The following is a 22,093-nucleotide window of genomic DNA, read 5'->3' on the forward strand; positions in this document are numbered from 1 at the left end:
CGATCGATCACAGACGTGGAACTGTCACCATCGCAACTAAAACTCAGCTATCGGGGGAAAAACATAATTATTTGAGCCGTTTTTTTCTTTTTTTCGGTTTTGGCCTAGCAATTCGCGCAAGCAAAACTAAAGTTACTTTTTAGGGAAAGTCCCATTCCCTACACAGTACAGTCAGTACGTACGCGCTCGCACGTGCTCTGAATGCAATGCAAATCAAAAACAAAAACTACTGTTTTGCACAGGGCTAGGCTATGATCGATCATGATGATAGCGGGGGAGACAATTATGTCATGTACTCAGTAAAACAAGTCGTACAAACGACAAAGATTTGAAAACCTCTTGCCTCCTGTGTTGGTCCGGTGAGGAAGTCTCTTACATCAGAAGAAATAAAATAGTTTGGAGGAGGTGCAAGAAGCTCGAAGAGCTGCGATGGATTTTAATTTCGGCAACTTTGAGCGCCTCGCAGATGCTGGTTTCGATGACGATGATGATGATGATGATTTGTGTATGGTTCCCACTGTCCGTGTAGCTCCAGGTCCCCCTGTACCAGTGCTACCACGAACTACTCCCAAGTCCAACATAAGCACGAGCAATGACGGTTCTACTGGCGCTCCCGGCACTACTAATGGAGGAGATCGGAAGTGGGGAGATGTCGCGCCTGGCGCACAAACAGGTCGCGGGAGAGGTCGATTGCGGAATACTGGTCAGCAGCAACAGCACGCAGGCACTGACCAATTGTCCTCAGGCGGACCACAAAACCCCTGGACGCGCAAGAGTGGTCGTAGTGATCGGCTTAAGCAGGCTGACTTGGAGAGCCTTAACATGGCAATACGACTGGGAAGACTTGAAGTTGTAGAATCCCTTCTCTCTGAAGGTGAGAACGAAAATGTTATTTTACTACAATACCTAAAAAAATGATATTGTCACTAATGGTATTCATGATAGCAAGATTGAAGAGTCCGTACCGGTAACATGCCCCCCGCCCCCCCCCCCCCCTCCCCTCCCAAGAATGTGCAGCTAGCTAGCATTGCATTCACCTAGCGCCGGGCGAAATCCCTACATTACGTCGTGTACGTCACGTCCCTGAATGGACATCGGCAGGAAGAAATGACGACACTGTAGCTTGTGCCAACCGGCACGGCAAAGAACATTGCACTACCGTTGAGGATCAGTTGATAAACACTGATATCCGTGTAACACAGCGAGATCTTCCCGCTTGACGCATTCTCTATTTCATCAATCATTTGAAATTCTAAGTATCTTCGAGTAAAGCACCAGAAACAATGGTGTCAAGGTCCGTGGCTTTGTCGAAGACCCGAGGGATGATGATTTGTTTGAAGCTGTTTTCTTTGCACGAGGAAGCCTAACCCCATGCAAGCAAAAACAAATTACTTGAAAGTTGCACAACCATGTACAGTGGAGATTGGATATAACGACCTTGGGCATAACGACAAATCGAGTTTAGCGACACAATTCTGGTGCCTAAGTCGTTTAGCAAGTCCTTTCTGTACATTATAGATCGGGTATAACGACCTCGAAAATAACGACAGATCGATTTTTGTGCCCGAAGACCTGAAAAACAGTGAAAATACATCGGATATAACGACTTTCCTCTTGTACTAGGCAGACTGGCAATCCAGGCATGTCTGGAACATGGTATATTATGGCTGTGCCACGTGCCCGGACCTCCGGGTCACTCATGTGTGCTTTATATTGCACGTTGTAGCCGCAGTGCAGCGGTGCGGGATGACTTTACCTTGAACAATGCATGCAAGACACATGACTGTACAATCATACACATCTGTTATCCACATGTACCATCATGTACATGTATATCTACAATGCATTTCTTTCTTTTTGATATACATATTGCATACTAAATGTGAAGATCGGGTTTAGTGGCAGATCGAATATAGCGACATTTTGCTTTCTCCCGAAAGAGTGTCGTTATATCCAATCTCCACTGTACCGTATTTTTCCGGTTGTAGGTCGGCCTTTTATGACTAAAAATGGAAGGAGAAAGGGTGGGGTCGACTTATAATATTCGCGGGATCCGCGTTAGCATCACTTGAATGTTCAGAAACACACAAGCTATAGCCTTCGCTTCCGCAGGCCACCACTATGCCTTTACACCTTAGTGGGGTCGACTTACAGCCGGGATTCGACTTATAACCGGGAACTATCAGTATCCTAAAAAAATGACCTGCACTGCATGCACGAGTGCACCATGTGTACACATTTTTGCCAGTTTAGTGGCCTTTTTCAAGGATTGGGACCTTATACCCTCCACTAATGAATGTTTACATGATTTGTTGATGTGTTAGTAGCAGGGAGTAGTTAGTAGTGCTTCGTTGGGTGATAACTTTAACCTCTTTAGCACGACGCTACCTGAGCGCGCCCCACGTCAACACCTGTAAAAGTCGCATTTTCCCATGAAAGTACTAGCTGCTCAAGGATCGATAACTTTACCTTCCCTTGGACGAATTCCACGATCTTGAGCTTCCTGGAAAGGTCTGGAGACGAGGGACAAACTGGTGTCAAACCCAGCTCGGAGCGAAACCCAAACCCCGTGCTACAGTCTGGCAAACTTCATCCACGCGCTCGACAGACTTGAGCACGGCCAAGACTAACCGAGCTCAAATATTCAGCTGCCATTTCGGTCTCCTTGCTCGTATCGAGCTCAAATTTTTTGTGATGACTCACGGGATCCACTACCATCATTTGCATCTTGTTTCCATGGCAGCAGGTAGCGCACAAATGATCCATGATGGAAAATACGCGTTCTGCAGAGCGCGCAAAAAAATCGAGTTGTAATTTGCCGTGTCGAGTCGCATATCTCAACAACCGGTAGTCGCATCGCTTCGGCGATTGCTTCTATCGCCAGCTGGGAGTTTTCTCTTGCAGATACATGTTTCGATTGTGAGAATCGACCAAGAATTGAGTGAGTTACGATAGTTTGAACAAGTCACTATGGACTCAACACGCACCCCACGACTATGAGATGCAGGTTCACTGTACAGTGTACAGCGCGCGTCGTACTAGTACGACGGCCGTGGGGCATGCAACTCATGTGCGTCGTACTAGTACGACGCTCGCGCTAAAGGGGTTAAAAAGCAGAACTGAGACCTCCGGATACGGGGGTCGACCTATAACCGGGGTCGACTTACAACCGGTAATGCGACATTCATCTCTTGCATATAGGGCCATGAACTTCATAATAAATATAAGGACATGCATGGTCTTATATTTTCGTTCGAATAACGTTTGATTATTATTCGAACGAAAAAGGACTGAAAACAGCGACTTATCGATATATAAAACCATGGGAACAGTTCCAGCTTCAGGCCCTTCTTCTCGGTGTTATGGTCTTGTATGCGCCAGATTACGGTAAAAATTCACCCCTACGCTGTTTAGTAGGTTGTCAACAACTTGTTAGTTTGTCGATCCTTCTATGTGTATGTGTACGAGGTTGTGCATTTTACCGTGTTGTTTCTGACTACTCTTCATTGCGCTGTTTCTATCACATCTCCGTGGATAAAAATTCATTGCGCTTGGTCAGTTTCTCTTTGCCTGTATTCCTCCTGATGAGAAGGCAATTAAAGTTACGCTTGGAAAAGTTTGGATGCAGTGAATGGGATTTCGGTCTTTGACCACTTTGTGGTGGGTCTGATCTACTCGCCTCCCACCGCTTAGGAGCTGCATCTGCGCCTTGATCCTAGAGGGTGGTGGCGTTCCTACGGATGCGGAAAACTCGGCTTCCAGCCGAGTCTCACGCGAACCGTGATTTTTTTGGAAAAGTTTCCAAGAGCCTGAAGCTTGTTCCTTTCTTGAGTATGAAATCTAGTTCAGATTTATTTCCAGTTATCCATAGTTTTTCAGAATGAAACTGGCCTCAACCAACGGACCCACTCACCCACAAACGAAAACTTTTTACTGTAAGTGTAAGGTACCGCGAGAGCGCCCCACCTTGATTTTACAGCCAGGGAAAGGGCATTTGTATGGGAGAGTGCAACAGCGCCTGTACGGTGTGCGGACCTTGGTGTACTATGGTAGCACTTATCAGGGTTTTTTTTTGTGGAGCTTGTGTCCGCTCCAAGGTAAATTGAGTAAGGATTGGCTGCACGACGTGCAATGTGTGTACAAGGTACGTGTCGTGAGACCTTCACACAGGACACCACCTCCACAATACGACCACGAAAGGACGAGATGGCGGTGCGCTCTCGCGGTACTTTACGTTAGTTTCCTGAGAAAAAGGTCAATAATTTTGGAAAGCTCCCAAACTCAGCCACGGCTTTGTTGCAAATGGTCTTAGATTATAGTAGTGAGTGTTATCTGCAACAGCAGGCGAAGCATGAGGCAGATGCAGGTTGCAACACATCAGCCGCTAAGGCAGGCTGAAGGACGCGTTGCCTGTACACCAGCGTAGGTGGTGTATATGGCAGCGGACAGGAGCTCAGCTGCATCCCTATTGGCGTTTCAAAAGTATAGTTCTCTAGACTTTTTCGAATTTGGTTTGAGCTTTTTGAGGAATTTCTTCGGGATATTTGCTCAGGCAGTTCCCCAGATTTTTCTCAAAATTAGAGATTTCTAGGCCATTGGATAACAAACGCCCAATTTCGGAAATTTCGAATACCAGCAGCTGCTATTTTGATGACTGAACTTTAAACGATAACACATATTCACTAGTTGAGAGAATGGAAAATGGAAAAGTCTGAAGAAAAAAATCGACCATCACCACGATATCGTTTTTGTTTTGTTTCGGTCTGGTTTTTTGTTCGTTACAGGACCCGGTGCCGGTGATGGCCGTATTCCTGTGGATACACCCATGCCTGGTGGTTGGTCACCGTTGATGTGTGCTGCGTCGAGTGCCTTGCCGGAGATGGTGGCTCTCATTCTGCGCTTCGAGCCGAACGTCAACTACGATTGCGGTCAGTGGCACACGCACAGTGCATGGGCATTGAACACGCTTCTGCATTTCGGTGTACAATCCGATTGTTTTGATGTTCAGAAATCTTAATTTTTGGTTATTGCGACGTTTGTTAATGTCACTGCAATTGAACCTTCTCTGTATTGTTGAACAGGTAAGAAGACTGCACTAATGGTAGCCTGCGATACTAGCTCGTCCCAGGAGACTGGAGTGCAGGAAAGTGTCAAGGTTCTCATTGAAAGCGGAGCAAAGGCCAATATCAGAGACAGGTAGGTTCTTGGTGTAAGCAAGAGTGCGTAACTCCCAGGAGTACTACTAGCAAACTAGTATACTACTTCACTATCAGTGCTGTCCTGTCAGAATGTCAAGGTGACATCAATTTTTTATGATGCAATACGTGTTGTACGCATATCATCCGACGTATCCTGGACCAGTATCGGACGAATCCCATTTTGATCCTGCACAAACTTGTTCAAGGAAATATGTGTGGTGCGTTGACACCCAGTGCACGCATCGTAAATCACCCGGGCGAGGAGCATGCAGTATAATAGTAACGTCGACTTGAAATTCCGTCAAGACGGCACTGGTATGCGGGAGTTGGACACTCTCGGGGTTATGTACAATACTCTTGTTGCCAATGTTTGGCGTTGAAGAAACCTGAAGTTTTTGCTCTTTCTTATTATCCCCTGTTTATTTTGGCATTTCCTCCGCTCCGGAAGTTTGAGCTCACGCTTCCTGCCGACTGACTTGACACTTGACTAGCGCTCACGACTGGAGCACACAAAGAAGCACGTCGAACCATCCACTTGGCGAACCTGCAAGAAAGCACCACTCCCTGCTTAATGCTGCATACGTCAGTGTTCCCATCACTTCATATGTGACACGGACTCACTGGGTGTGTGTGTCACACTGGAAACGGAGTCTTACAGTACTGTCGGGCGCCGAAGAACGGACCGCCGAAGAACGACCAGGCTAGAATTTCACCAATTTTTAAGAATAGTGTAGGCTGGATTTTTTGCAGATAAGAACGGAAACCGTAATTATAATGTATACTCGGACGTATAGCTCTGCATTAATGTACAATAATGTAAGACTGTACCATCGAATAAGAACAAACCTGCTGTGTTTGCTAAAAATAAGAACGGGCTAGGCTAGAGCCCTGACCCCCAGTTCTTCAGCGCCCGACAATGCTTTACTGTTAGTTGGTATCACCAGGGAGTAGTAAAATACCGGTAGTTTACTACTCCCTGGTACGAGTATCACTAGTGATGTTTGGGCTGCTTGAGTGCAGTGTATTGTAGTGCTCCTGCAGCACAAATTTCATTTGCCTACTCAAGCTCAACTGAGGAGGGGTGAATTCCCTCAAAAGACTCTGTCTTAAGCAGAGAGCGGCGCTTTCTTGCACGCTCGCCATGTGGAAGGTTCGACGTGCATCTCGCATGCCCCAGGCGGCAGTCGCGAGTCACTCAAGTGTCAGTTAGTCGGCAGGAAGCGCAAGCTCCAACATTCGGAACAGCCACCTATTTCAGATATTACCAGCAAAATTGCAACATCTTGTTGCTCATGACAAGCAAGGTCCCATGTTCGAGTCCTGGTGGGATTTGCTTTTTTTCTCTTTTGAGGCAGTTCACTTCCCTGACAATTTCACAAATCCCAACATCTCAGTTTATATATTTACCCTGGCTGTCGACAAAATTAAGACAGCGCAGTGCGTATGTCTCTGTATGGATATGACTGCATGTTCTATATTGTGCGTGTGTGCGCGTGTGTGTGTGTGCTGTTGTTGTTGTTCTGTAGCCATGGTATGTCACCGCTGATGATGGCGGCACGCAAGGGGCGTCTCGCCGTGTGCCGCATGCTGCTACAGCACGGGGCGTCCGTGTGTCTCGCCGATTTAACGGGAACCACGGTGAGTGTTTGCTGCCAACGGGATTCCCGTGTGTGTCTGTCTGTGTCAATATCTGTATCTATTTCTTTCCGTATCACAGCTGCCCAGTGCCCGACATCTGCTAAAATGGCATTGTTGGTGGCCAGTAGCCTTCGTGATGCCCCTGCCTGTATATACTGTCATACTGTATTGTGCAAATAATATTTTCCATCGCAGCAATGTTCTGGTCTCAAAGTGTCAAGCCAAAAATGCCCGAAAATAGATTTGTGGATTTACAGTACGTCTGCTATGGAAAACGAAAATTCTGGACTGTTTTTCGAGCCAGTGCGTGCACTTAAAGCAAGGCGTATTGTTGTCTTTTTGTGTGAAATGCAGGGACATTTTACTTCGGTGTTTGTGCAACATTACGGTAACCGTGTAATTCTGGAATTTTGCTATTTTTGTGCAGGCTCTGATGTGGGCAGCGCAAGAGGGACAGCTGGCCATCGTGCGTGTGCTTGTGCTGGCTGGTGCCGAGCTGAACCAGGAGAACAACGCGTCCGAGACCGCCGAGAGCATGGCATATGCAGCGGAGCATACTCCTGTAAGGAACGCACTGGTGTGCTTGTGTGTGTGTGTGTGTGTGTGTGTGCACGCGTGTGTGTGTGTGTGTGCGTGTATGCGTGCGTATGTATGTGCATGTGTGTGTTTGTCTAACTACTTCAGCGGAAGCACGACGAAATCCAAAGAAAATCTAAACCGAATCTGCTTATGCTTGTAAGCGCCTGTGGCTGCCTTTATTCAAAAGAGGGCTATATTTCTTTCACCGTCCCTACCCCTTTCACCTCTCCTGGACGAAATACTGAAACGGTACGCTGTGGATTACACAGGCGACTGGTTTAATTTCATGACTATGGCTTAATTGTTATGGCGTGCACTGACATGTGTTGCTGCTCAGGTATGCGACTACTTGGAGCAAGTGCGTAACGAACGGCGACACCAGCCGCTGGACCACGTCTCCGATGATGATGGTGGCAGGTGAGCTACAATAATAATAAGTCTACTTCAAAATATAATTATATTTATCAGTCTAGGGTCCACGGTTGTGTACCACGGTTGTGTACATTCAGTGTCCGTGCCATTTTGTTTTTCACGTGGTACTTGGTGTAATAAATAGTGGTAGCCAGGTCCCTCCAGTGTGGAGCAACCCCTTTCCTATGCTATGGTACGGGTGTAATCGGTGAAAACCGTCTTTCAGCCAATCACGTTTTCTATCGATTCGTTTTCAAGATCGACTTACTAGAGAACCATGCCACATTTAGGGAGGATTCCTTGACTGAAGGGCTATAAGATTGCGGAAAGCATTTTTCAAATCAGTTCTCCAAGACCCGAGAACGGGCACTGAAAAGTCCAGTAATAGGGGTACGTACTGTTGCTCAACATTTGCAAGCTTGATTTCCCTGGGTGAAGAAACATCTCCCCTTAAAAATCTTGATTTTTCCTTGTGAAGTATTATCTCCCCCTTGGAGCTGAATTTTTCTCAAGCACGTTTGCTATGCGTGCTGTGTGCATCTGTAGTGCGAAAGCCAATCGGTCTAAAAGTGCCGTGGGACAATTGGAGATATTTCTGGATGGTCTACGACTCGGTCATCTCATCGAGTTGTTCAAGGTGAGCGGCTAGCGCAGTCTATTTTCAGTGCTTTCGGTGCATCTCTTTCATACCTAAATTTTCAATACGCTGTAGCAGCACAAACACTGGCACGCATCATCCAGTAGGGACTGCTTCTCTGTACCTAAATTTTCTGTTCACCTCACCTGGTCTTTTGGCCCGATATCTAAACTTTTGAAGTTTTGAGCACCTTCATATTATAATTGTGAATCTCCTGCACTGCTCTGTTCATCATCCACACTGGATCGGTCTTTGTGTTTTTATCCCCCGTGTGTCCGTGACTCCTGCGAATCGGTTCTGTTTATTCGCCTTCGCTTCGATTTCTGTGCCGGTTAGGAAAACAATATATCGTTTGCTCAGCTGGCGACCATTTCTGAAGATGACTTGGCGAAGGTGAGCTATATTTCTCTTGTTGACAATGGCATCCAGCTGCTGTCGTACTCTCTTAGTCTACCGTATGCAGTTGTAGTTTGCAAGAGGTACACAAAAGGAAGTAACATAGGCCTGTTTTGTTGTTACTTTCATGGCAAAAAAAACTATCATCAGCCAACATAACTACGCTCTGCCCATTCCGGGCATTTGAGCATCATCACAGGTTAAGGCGCACTCTGCCTCTGTGCAGCTGTAGTTCAGGGGGATTCGGAACACTGTTTAACACTTCAGTATAAAGTATCCTGGATATACCCTACGGGGAAACAGGTCAGTATCAACTACACTCCATAGAACATACAGCCAGACCTCGCTTATCCGGTCCTCTTTTATCCGGATCGCTCGCCAGCCGGAAGAAAATCGTTGGTTACCGATTTACAGCATATGCCATGCATACATACAGTATATGTGTATGATTATCCTATCCGGATATTTTTTGTGGAAACGGATGTGTGCGGTTATGCGAGGTCCGACTGTAACATACCATGTACTGTTGTTGGATTTGTGCATGGTCGTTACCTTACTGTAAAACCAGGAAACTGTTGCGCCGGTGTTAGTTTGCAATTTGCTTGCGCCGACCAATTTGCACCTGGACATGTTTGCGATTGGAGTCAATTTCGTAAGTTTTATTACTGCAACTCTACGTTTTGCGCCGGCTTACTTTTGCGATTTCACTCCTATCGCGAAAATCGCAACGGTTTCCCGCGCAAAGGTTTCCCCGTTTTAACAATGCGATAAATAGAACAAATGATGCCAACATAATACCATGTAACAATCATGAAATGCAAAAATGTATAAAAAAATGTGGGCTGGGCATTCCTTGGCCGGGTGGGTGCCAGAGCAGAAGGAACAGCAGTGCTTGAAGCGGCAGAAGGAACAGCAGTGCTTGAAGCGGCATTGATTGAAGGAGCAGTTGCTCGTATTGAACTTGCGGCAGATGGTGGACTGTCCGGGTGTGTGAACACTTCCTCCACCTATTGCGCCCGAGGTGGCATGCAGCGTCCGGCTGTCGGAGCCACGAAAAAGACAATTGTTGGCCAGGTGGCCCACCTTCCGGCACTTGGAACACGTGGGCAGTGCCTGGCCCGTGAAACACACTGTGTAGAGTGCCGTGTCAAGCGATGAAAGCGGGGTGCGTGCACGAGCCACCGATTGCCGAACCCGGATGTCATACTCAAGCACCGCAGCCAGGCGGTACTTTGCTGCGGCTTGCACAATACGTAGCTGGTGTTCTGCTAAGCTAGCAGCGCAGGCCGGGTCGTTAGAAGTAGCTATGATCGTGAAGATAGACCATGCTTCTAGCCACAAAGCTAAGGAGTCAATTCGCCTCTTGGAGGCTTGAGAGGCGGAGATCAACAAGCTATCGCCGTCCTCGCCTAATTTGACCCGCTTAGAAAGAGGCTGATCGACAGAGGGCCTCTCATACTTGGCGGGAAGTAGGAGCGCCAGATCAAAAAACTCAACCTTGCAAATTTTTGCAATGGATTCGTTACTCACATGACATACGCATGCAGGGAATGCGAGGGCAGAATCTACAATGTAAACTGGCCGGCATCTCAGCACGGGCAGAATTCTAATACATACCGGCTTGGTCTGATGGCCCATCAGACGCTCCCCGATCCGGTCCTCGAGATGCGGAGTGGGCCGACAACGCCGACGAGACCGAAGCCGAAATCATCTCAGCAGGAGACAGCTGCTGGTCAGGAGTGAAGGCCATACTGAATTTGGCAGTACGTTCCCAGGAATACGACTGTGGGAAGGCTACTATGCTCCTCGGCAACGACTTTCGCCGGAAAGGAAACCTTGCATTCGATGTCACACTACCTTGATTTTTTTCTTTTTCTTTTTCTTATTCTAATTTTTATTATTTTTGCGGGTTCGTTTACTGGTTGCCATGGGGCCTTTGGCTTGTTGGTGTCGTGAATGTTAACTACGGTTTGCAATGTGCAAACCTCCATAAAAAATGTGATTCATAAACGTTTTAGGAGTTGTCGGCATGTCCACAAATATCAATATATATTTTTAAGAGAAGATATTCGTTCGTTTGGGGGAGGGGGTTTGGGCCCTGTTCGTCTCGTCTTTGTGAAAAAAAATCCAACTCTATCTATGGATGGACACTGTGTAGACCTACACAAAGTGAAAGTCAACCTCGTGAACATAGCCAGGGCAAGGTTGTGCGACCGTGGCAACGTGAACCTACGGTATGGTGATTTTAGAGTTGCAGTTGGTCACGTTTCATAAGGAGATTGCACTTCATTAAAGGGGAAGTTAAGGCTAAAATCAAAATTTCACCAGTTGTAGTCTTCGGGGTGCTGAGTCGAATGGTCTTGGTCCGAGAAAGCTGAGACGCTCCCTTCCTACTTGAATCCCAATCGAACTCGCGCACTTCCACCGAAACTGGGTGACTGCGCCCTACTAGATGGGGATTTGTATGCAAAATGTCACTAAAAGCGCCATTTCATTCTTATAAAAGCACGGATGACCGCGATTGGCCCATATGTTGTAGTCTTTTGGACACTGAGTCGATTGGTTTTGGTCCGAAAAGGCTGCAATGCAGCGTTCCTCCTTTATTCCCAATCGAACATGGTTGAACAAGCGGTCACGTGCTCCTGGGTGCCCAAATCACCTGGTCACCACGCCAGCAGGCAACAACTTTCACACCAAGGTTCAACTCGAGTTCAACTCTAGTGACAGGACTGCACCCAAAAAAGGTCAAACAGGCTAGTAAGTTGTACCCTGCAGGCACGGTGACCAGGTAACTGGTGTACGCAGGAGCACGTGACTGCTTGTGTCAGAACGTCACGTGTGCTCAAAAGGTTAAGAAAATATCGATCCTCTGCATAAACATGTGTATGTTCATTTTGAGGGGGGGGGGGGAGGGGGAGAAATGAATTGTCTTGGAAAAATATCGATATTTACGGACGGCCCCTTATAAGCCACGCCAACCTGTTGACTGAGTGTGGCGTATACTCCGGAAACACAGTCATGTTGCACGGGTGTGCTTTGCTGACGTTTGTTTTTACGGCTGTGCGTGCGGTTTCAGATGGGCGTCGTCGACGGTCAAGCACGGCACGTCATTGCTGAAGGGGCGCGCCGTTTGGCAAACCCGTCCGAACAAGCATCCGCTGGTAGGGAGAGTGCAAGGGCAATGCATCGACATCAAATCAGGTATACAGTGTTTAATACTGCGTCCAGTAATGCTCAAATTAGCCCCGCAGAGTATGGAAGAGCGCCCTACCGCCGTGCCCCTTGGTCTTGCTGTGGAGCTAGTGTCCTGTCTGTAGGTCACACGACATGTACTGGCGTGGCCATTGAAATCCGATGGGATGACCGGGGCCGGCGGCCTTACTGCTTTTAGCGAGTACATGTACAAGTACATGCACTGTAGTTCACGTGCCCCGTGTAAAAATGAACCGGCAGTGCTCGTGGCTGCAAGGCCATCACCCCTTGCCTGCTTGAACGGATTTCAGTGTCCACAACGGTGCCTTGTTTACATGTGGCTCTTTCAAACTTGCCAACCATACCGGTTTTCCCGGTATACTAGCGGAAAACTAGGTTAACTACCGGCATACCGGGGATTTTTGACATTGATCGAAAAACTACCGGAATTGGAACTGAACCATGGGTGTTACAGAAAAGGTTGATTTGTAGTATGACAAGGGCCGTGCGGCCCTTCATTCACAGAGTCGCACGTGTAGGGGCGATCTGATAATGAAGAAACTCAGGTTTCAGGCGCAAAAATGCTCAAAAATTGCGCAAAAAATGGAAATGGCCGAAATTGGCGAAAACCAGTAAAGTAAGGGAAATGAGTGAAAATTAAGGGAAACTGGGTGTGTGACTAAGGGATTTGCTTTGGCTGGTTTGGCAAGTACATGTATGCTCTTTATAGTCAATCCCGTACTCCGTTTCCTTCAAGCGGACGCGAACTCCACACAAGCACATGCCAAGTGTGCCCTTAGTGCACGGTGGTTTTCACATCGTACAAACTTAGTTGCATTCTGCCATAATTTTCTTTTCCCTGTCCGTAAAATCAAGGTGGGACGCTCTCGCAGTACTTTATGGTATGTATTCATTTTTTCTGACAGCAAGGAAAGCAGAGAGTGAGAGGGGGAGGGGGGACGAGGGACCGACTACCCCATGGCTTGTGTTCTCGCAACTGCTAGTCTCAGCACGGTGTGCATAAAACAATCATGGCACTGTATGACACCGCATGTGGTGCATCAGTCACAAGAATGCGTCAAGCATGCAAACTAAACAAAGTCGCTACACGTAGTTTTCTGGCGTGGTTCGCCTAGAATAAGCTATGGCATGTGAGCAAGTATGCACGTGGAAGCAGCATCGGATAGGCTATCCCAGACATACACTATCCACTGTAGGTTGTGTTATGTTACCTTTATAGTTACTTCACCATAGCCAGGCATACCGGTGGATAGGCTTTGATTGGTGACGGTCAACGGTTGCCACCCCTGCTGAACACTCTCTCTTTCTCTCAGAGCCATCAGCCATCCAGTCCTCATGGAGCCTGGAAATTGCCGCCTTGAAAGGTTTGTTCCAAGACACATCAGGCGCCTGAGCGTGCTTGGTGCAAGCTCACGTAACGACTGCATGGTGCACGGTGCAGTTCTTGGAGCACAGCGAGTCTTGGTGTCCTGGGGTGTCCTGGGGTAGGTGGCATTGGAATGAGTCCCAGACCAGGGGGCGCTTGCGCAACGGCAGTGGTTCAATGACACGGCGAAGGGTTTCTTCGGTGAGGCTGTTGTCCATCCATACTCTACCAGCCCAATGACAAGACTAATTACATGGTGCAGTTCTTTGATCACAGTGAGTCTTGGTGTCCTGGGACATATGGCATCGAAATGAGTCCCAGGCCAGGAACTGCTTGCCCAACGAGAGTGGGCGAAGGAAGTCTCTTATTGAGGTGACACCTCCGACACAAACAAATGCGACATTCTTTTTTGTTACTGACTGGTTTCACTACAAAGTGTAGGTTGTTGTCCATCCAGACTCTACCAGCCCATGACAAGACTTGGCTGCTGGAGAACTCCTGCACTACAGCTGGGAGAGGCCGCTTACGGTTTAGCAGCACTTGCGGCTAGCATTTCGTCAATGGTGTTTGTACGCTGTACAACACAACCTTTTCTATGGTTGTTGTAGACCCCAAAGAAACCTACCTGTAGCTCTATGCCTTCGGGTGTTTGCACGTAGTCGTAGTACTTGTAATCACTTGTCTGCTCAAACTTGAGCGGATTTGGAGACAAGGTTAAGCACGGCTTTTGTGGCCTCTCGGACATTCTCTCATGAGGAAAAAACACTTTCGTTACAGTCACATTGCTGGGATGCAGCACTGTTTGCTTACCTTTTGCCCTAGCTCCTGTAGAGTAGCATTGATTGATGCAAACTGTTCAGCAGAATGTTGCTTCATGGTCCTAAAGTGTTGCTTGGTCTGCGGGGAAAGAGTTCAAATAGAACCGAAGAGACTCCATTCCACCCACCAGCTTATGACATTTTGTGGCCAGACGGATGCGGAGATTTAGCGTGTGTACCGAGTGTGCAGCGTTACTGTGATGTGGACCTTCTCGTGGCCCATAGTTTGCACCGTCGCATCTCTAACAAGTCGAAAACATCTTCGGTGAAAGACGGAGTTTAGAGATTCCGAGCTGAATTTCTTGTACTCTAGTGCCTCGCGGCTCGATACACCGTCCACCGATCGGGTCCAACCTCACAGCAGTCTCGTCGCATGCAAAGACGTTGCCGCATTCTCGGTACCCTCCTTACGCAGGTACATGACGAGATTGACGATTTGGTCAATGGAGTCGGCCAGTGGACGTTGGCATGCCGTGGTTGTGGCTCTCCGGGTGAAGCTGTTTCCCCGGAGAAACTTGCCCAACCAACCCAAACTAACGGTGAAACCCTGGCAGTCAGCACGCTCTATCGTAATCTGTTTCACTTGCAGACGAATCAGACAGCCAGACACAGTGACACTTTGTCGCAGGCGTCGTTTTCAGGAATCCATTCTTGAGTGTGTTCGTTAACGCCTCGATACGCTTGCTTCCTCCTTCCATGGTTGAGCCTCTCGTCTTCTTTGAACCACCGCTTGTCACAGCCACCTCGATTCTTGCCTTTGTCCGTCTCCAATTCTACAGCTGTTTTCTAACAACATCTGGGTTTGAAGTTTCCTATACGAATTTCACTACCTTGAGCTTGTTCTGAGTGGGAAATTGGGAATGGCAATTCTTTTCTTTCCTGATGCTAAATGAGCAGCAGGAATTCGTTCATGTCCGTTCATGATGAAGGGGAAACATAAAATGCCAAACTCGGAGTCCGAGCCTGCAAACAAAATTTAGCTTCACTAAACAGCTACAGAAATGTGCAGAACTGGTACTAATTTAGGCTATCAGTACTACCTTCTGGTTCACTGAGTTTGTACTTTTATCTCGAGGATCGCGCACTAGCTCTACACATGTATGCACGTGATCGAGTGTGACGTCAAACATGTATGCGCTGATCCATACAGTTCTCCGTTAACATAAGCGCTGCGCTTATGTTAACGGAGAACTGTACTTCTAGATCTTTGAAGCGCTCTTGGAGTACGCTTATACTGTAATCGATTCCGTGCTTGAAGTAGACATATTAAATATGGTATTAATATAATAATATTATACTCAACCTAGTTAATAATTATTATATATTATTATATAAAACAGAGGGGTTCCAGGCTGTCCAAGAGAGTGCTCAATACCGAGTGGTAGAGCTAGTTCAAACAATAGGAGGGCTTTCTCTGTCCTCCTATTGTTTGTTTTATAATATTATGTGCTTGTGTGTGTGTGTGTGTGTGTGTGTGTGTGTGTGTGTGTGTGTGTGTGTGTGTGTTGTGTGTGTGGTGTATGTGTGTGTTGTGAGTGTGTGTCTGTGTGTGTGTGTGTGTGTGGTGTGTGTGTGTGTGGTGTGTGTGTGTGTGTGTGGGGGCGTGTGTGTATGTATGTGTGTGTGTATTGCCAGGTTGGATGATGTGTGCCAAATCCTGCGTAATCTCAATCGCCACCTCAAGTTCCAGCGCGAGGCGGCTGAATACCTGTTGACGGAATTGCAACGACAGCCATTGAATATTAACCTTATACAGGTAGGTGTGTTTGGTTTGGTGTGTCTGTCCGAGTGTCTGTCTTTCTGTGTGTGTGTGTGTGTATGTATGTGTGTGTGTTTGCCATGTGTGTCTGTCTGTCGGTCTGTCTCTCTGCGTGCACACGCTTGCTGCACTGGCATTGCCTTGCTGTGACTTGGTCACATTAGGGAGGTTTCGCTCTACGTAATTACGTATGAAAATCCGTATGTCGTACGCGCCGGGGAGCGAGGGCAACTTTCATACGTAAATCTCTCTACGGATTTCCGTAGGAAAGCTCTTGCCTACGATGGGTCCTCCGTAGGACTTTTTGAAATATTTTTTCGCATTTTCCGCATTTGTCAATGGCAACATTCAAGCCGCGCGGAACACAAGGTACACACACCGTACACCATGGTACACCACGTGCAAAATAAGATGGAAACGGGGTTTCGGTTCATGGTGCATGCGGTGGGCGCATGCCGCCAACGCGTCTCCAAAGCAACAACGCATGTTTAGCAGTCGTGGAGAAATCACGTAGAGCGAAACCCAACAGCTCTGATTTTTACGTATGAAAATTCCGTGCAGTTCATACGTTATTTTCATACGTAATTCCGGAGAGCGAAACCTCCCTATTGGAGCTGGAGGTGTTTTTTAAATATATTTTCTAGTTACATGACCGCACGCACACCTCAGTAAGTAAGTAAGTGAGTCAGTTTCTCATTGCTGTCGGTTTACACGTTGTGTGAGTGAAAGGTAACTGATGGCAAATTATGCTAGGCACTTGCACCCCTTGAAGCTGCAAAGACGTAATTGTTTCCTTCTTCGGTTGTCGGCCGGGCCGAAAGTCGGGAATGCTCACGTCTTCCGTTGCCAAAGTTCTAATCAAATATCAACTGAAGGCCTTTTTAGTATCACAACAAGGAAGACGAGCTGAAGTGACATTGGATGATTTTATCAAAAATGTCAAGCAATGGAAACAATGCGAAAACAGTCTGAAAGGAAAAGAGAAGTACGTGTAGGACGATAGAATAAGTGGTGGCTGTGACGGAGTACCGATTGTTCATTGTCTCGTCTGTGCACTGCAGGAACGGGATCTGAATGACCTGGTGAAGAAGTCCAGCGGCCTTCAGGAGGCGACGCAAACACTCTTCGACACTGCCGACGACACCCTGGCCTGCGCTGACATGGTATGTCCTCTGAGTTACTCTGTCTAATAGGGATTTTGCTGGCCAGAAAAAAATCCACTTCAATCAGCTGTGTGGTGTAGATTAGGCTAAAATTAGTGGCGGTCAATTCATATGCCTTGCAAGCTGGTGAATGGTATAATCCCAGCACAAGTTGCTATGTCTAACATAGCTTGTTCGCAATCATCGCTTCAGCGATGAGCGTGTGTAGATAAGCAAGTTGTTTTGTAACATAGCGTGTTCGCAATCATCACTTCAGCGATGGGCGTGTGTCGATAAGTAAGTCAGTATGTAAGTACCGTGAAATCTGTCTAAGACGACCGCTGACGGGACCTTCAAAACCTGGTCTCTGTTACCGGGTGGTCTCCTTGTTCAAGGTCATGTGACTGGAAATAGCATTCATCGGTGCTGGTTTCAGTGGTCTGTTAGAACAGGTGGTCGCCTTGACAGGTTTTACTATAAGTATAAAGTACCGCATTGGCCAAAGCATCACTACACTATGTGATGTGCTATGTGATGTGCAGCCTCTGTTGGTGAAAAGAGTATGCATATATACATGTACGAGAATCCTTCTTTTTTGTTTTGTCCTACCTGTGTGTAGAAATCTCAGTTCCTCCCCCCCCCCCCCCCCCCCCCACACACACACTTAGTAATAACGGTGTGAAAGGCAATTTATTTCTCAGGCCTGGGTATGCAGCAAAAAGCCTAGCACCAGTAGTAATACCGCTGTGTGTGTTTGTGTTCTGCTGTACCACTCAGCTGGTGAACGAGGGAGACGATGAGGACGGAGGGCAGGGCACGTCTTTCCTGCAATCGCGTTCGTTCCGCGCTGCCGCGCTCTCTATTCCCGTGGCAGCGGCCGTTGCTGCCGGTGCTTGCGTATATGCAAGCCGTACGGGATTAATCAGCTGGGCATAATGCGCCAAGCTCAACTTCTGCGACGGCACAGTTGCGTGAGCTGCGAGGTGGATGCGATTCGGGGATTTCCCGGTTTCGCGGCCGTCGCATCGCGCATCCCATCGCAAAAATGCTTCTGTGAATCCAGCTTTATGAAGTAATTGTATTGAGCTACTGCTGCTGTTTTCACTACTGGTGCCGCCACAGTACAATGCATGCTAACGGCTATCTTGAGGTTTGGCTGGCCCGATTTTATGCTGTTGTACTTGTAACCTGGTCCAGGATCCTTTCATTGATGCTGCGCGTAAGGATGTACCCCTGGAATCAACAATCCAGCGCCGTGTGTTGATGCTGTTAGCAACGTGACAGCCGTCACGTCTCGCATTCACCTCAATGCTCCCGTGCAGTTGTTTCAAGACACGGGTGTGTATGTGTGTGTGTGTGTATATGAGAGAGAGAGAGAGAGTGTGTGTGAGTGCGTGAGTGAGTGTGTGGACTGGGCATTGTGTTGTGTTCGTATTTGGGAGAAGAGCCAGCCAGCTTGTTGTAGCCACCTCGTCAATGCATCTACGCTTGTAGTTCAGCTCCGTAGCGTTCTCATTCTTGTGCCCGTTTAGTCTGTACCTGCCCTTGACTCACTGTGCGTGTGTGTGTGTGTGTGTGTGTGTGTACGTGCTGCACATGCGCCTGGTGCCGTGGCATTATTTTAAAAGTGTCATGTATGTACCAGTATATTTTGCTTCGGCAACTGAACAGACGACCTATTGAATTCTCACCGATTGTTTTGCTGCTTTTCTTTTAAAAATCCTGAAGGTGTGTGTGTGTGTGTGTGTGTGGTGTGTGTGTGTGTGTGTGTGTGTTGTACTTGCCACATCTTTCTCTTTCTTCTTTTGCAGCTTTCTTGGTGGCTCTGCAGCTTTCTTTTGCCTCTATTTAACTCGCACAATACACGCACATCACAGTCTCCACTGCTCCAGCCAGGGTGTCGTGATTAATTTGTACGTCTCTCTACCTTCAACCTTGCGTTGTACTTGCTTATGTGACTGCTGTTTCAGAAGGCCAAAGTTTTCGGGGAGACAAGAAATAATGTATATGAACGTAATGAGTAAGGCAAGCTGTGCAACACACACACACACACACACACACACACACACACACACACACACACACACACACCGCTGGCTAAGGTTCTCAAATATCCATAAACGTTTTCGTTGCCATCTCATCAGATGGATTGTACTTGCAAAGCCAAAGGAACGTGTAACACAATGAATGATTATTTATAATTATAAATACTCGAAATGCAGCGAAGGAAAGAAATGCCAATTTCAGCTCTCATTGTGTCACACTGAAATTGCCATTTCTTACTGCATTTTGTGTATCATTAATTTTATTTTATCAATACATATTGTGTTACACGCGTCATTTGGTTTTGCCAGTACAATCCTTCTGATGAGATGGCAACCAACACATGTTTAAAGTGTGCACTTCTGAAGTAGTCAATGCGCAACTCGCCTTACTTGTTACGTGCACGTGACTGTAGGTTGAGAACGGTTTTATTCACAACACCAATTGGGCCAATCCCGTGAAACCATGAAGTAAGAACCAAAGGCTAAGCAAAAAGACAACCCAAATTCGGAAATATATAGAACTGTATACTAGGTAGTGCCAACTGAAAATACTTGCAAGCGTATGAGTGTGAGCTCCAGAGGCAGCTTATTTCAACTCTTGCTGGTCTGTAGTACCAAGAGTACTCTTGGTACTGCACGTACTAGTACTTTGCAGTTTTGCATTCCAAGAGTATTATAAATAATGGAAGTAAGTGTACTGTTCCGAGTCTGGACAGTTCATTGCAAAGTCATGCAGTTCGGCCTGTCACTCTGAGCTGCCTATACATGCACAGTCATGGTACATGTATTATAATTACATGTATAACCTATAAACACTGGTTCAAAACCAGTATTAGATAAACCTTGTTATAGTTCACGCATATTGTTTCGTGCTGTCGATCTAACAATATGTACAATCATGTATTAAAGTCAAAACACATGATCTACATGTACAGTTGTCGGTCATAGCGACTATCGATCTTCGGGTGCTCGGCTGTTCGCATCAGGGAGTCATATGCGACTCCCTGTATGCGACTCCCTGGTTCGCATTGAACATGTTGACCAGTGGTTGACGGGCAGTAAAAAAATTCCCGGATCCGGGCACTCCTGACCCCAGACTCCTGCCTAGCGACTACCGTGCACCTACAGTACAGTAGTACCTCCTCCTCTCTTACCCATCAGGATTCACAAAACCGGGCTTTTCAAAGGGAAATGACTCCAATGATAATTTGAGAGATATACAAAGTGCTTGCACGCATACCATGATTAGAGTTGTGAGCGGCTTGGCAGCATTTTGGTGGCTGAAAAAGCCATCCCAAGCAGGCAAGCTTGACATTTCAATGATGTCATTGCCGTTTACAGTGTGCATGTATCGAGTGCGACCATAACGAGCACTAAGTCATAACCATGATAACGGGGTTATGTACTCTTGCCAGTCTTGGCAGTCTTGCCTTGGTGATGAGCATGATCGTTTACCAATAGGCTTGCTGTAGCCGTTTCTGTTCAGGTCCGAATGCATGCTGCCATTGCTGGGCAGGAAGAAAGACTGCCCGCTACTTGTAGCCCAAGCCCAAGAAGTACAATGTACCATGAAGGCCAAGGCATGATGACGAGGTGCGTGTGGTGCAGCGCTTTGACTTTGAGGTAAAGACAATAAGTGTAGACAAAGTGTAGACATCTCGGATGTCCTTTCTGGGTGTATGATGTTCTGGTCTATTTTTATTACCGGTACTAATACTGTAATAGTGCAGATCTGAGTTCAGCTACTAGCTAGCTACAGTAGTGTAGAGCTGGGCTAGACGTAGAGCTCTCCCGCATGCGCATGTAAGCAGTCAGCATCTCCCCGTTCGCACCCTCCCCCATTGTGACTCGCTCGTGTATATGACTGTAACGATGCAGTCGGTCGGTTAAACTACAATGGTACACCGTACTACACGTATTATTATAACCCAACACAGTGTCCTCAGCCACCTTGTTTCACGCTGTCAATCTAACCATAATCAACGGTACACGTCGTGTACACGTACAAGTCTACATAACAATGTAACAATGTAACACTGGCTTTGGCAAGTCAGGTGAAGAGGTCCTTTGGCACACCTACGTTACGCTTTTAGAGCCAGGAGTCACACGATGCCATACTTCTGACTTTATCGAAAAATTTAGAAGCGAATGCTGTCGTTTACACTAATAGTAATACCAAGAGTCCATAGCCCCTGGCCTTGGGTTAGCGACTTGTAGCCCGTCTCCAGTCCATGATCTACATGTTGGTCTCTCAGTAGACGAACGACTGCCAACACGGACAACAGCTAGCCATGCTAATGATAACCTGGGGGCTAGTAATGCCTATGGCTTGAAATGAATCAAGAGCTCTAGTAGTACGAATCGTGCAACAAGTAGTGTCCGACATCGCCAACACAAACCATCGAAAAGCGTCACACAGCGAAGCCCATCAATGCGTCGTATGTTTCGGCCACTACTCACAACAGTGCCGACCTGACGCACGTGGTGCACCCGTCACCCGGTCAACCCTGCGGTTCGCATGGACGGGTACCACGTGTCGCAGTTGTTGCTTGTATTTTACCCTATTGGAACTACAAAATACAACAACTGATCATGTCTTGTAGCAGCAATAGATCTCTTGTTGGGACTCTCTTTCTGCCCCAGCTTCATGGATCAACGCTACTGCCATGACATGACATCGTCCTCAGTCATCACTGCCTGTCGCCCGCCTGGCCTGGGACCTGAACGAATGTTGTACTTCTTTGCTTTTATAATTATTTTATACCTGGTACACTGTACTTGGCTTTAGTTTTTAGAACTCAATGTGATCACGTGAATCGCGTGCCACAATGACAAATGACGGAAAATTTCACCTCGTGGCGCTGGGAAGTGCATAGGCTAGGCCGACACTG

General features: G+C 47.1%; 1 protein-coding gene across 1 annotated transcript; it reads left to right on the forward strand.

Moving 5' to 3' along the window:
• The first annotated feature begins 293 nt into the window (after positions 1 to 293).
• LOC135816431 (ankyrin repeat, SAM and basic leucine zipper domain-containing protein 1-like) lies at positions 294 to 19,090 on the forward strand. Its single transcript, XM_065329661.1, has 12 exons — positions 294 to 874; positions 4,785 to 4,928; positions 5,082 to 5,196; positions 6,725 to 6,836; positions 7,264 to 7,398; positions 7,753 to 7,832; positions 8,373 to 8,463; positions 8,800 to 8,856; positions 11,936 to 12,060; positions 15,892 to 16,012; positions 17,077 to 17,178; positions 17,935 to 19,090. The coding sequence occupies exons 1-12, from the start codon at positions 430 to 432 to the stop codon at positions 18,091 to 18,093; spliced, it is 1,686 nt and encodes a 561-aa protein (XP_065185733.1). The 5' UTR covers positions 294 to 429; the 3' UTR covers positions 18,094 to 19,090.
• Positions 19,091 to 22,093: the final 3,003 nt, after the last annotated feature.

The sequence above is a fragment of the Sycon ciliatum genome, chromosome 1, assembly GCF_964019385.1.
Source record: "Sycon ciliatum chromosome 1, ocSycCili1.1, whole genome shotgun sequence".
NCBI lineage: Eukaryota > Metazoa > Porifera > Calcarea > Leucosolenida > Sycettidae > Sycon > Sycon ciliatum.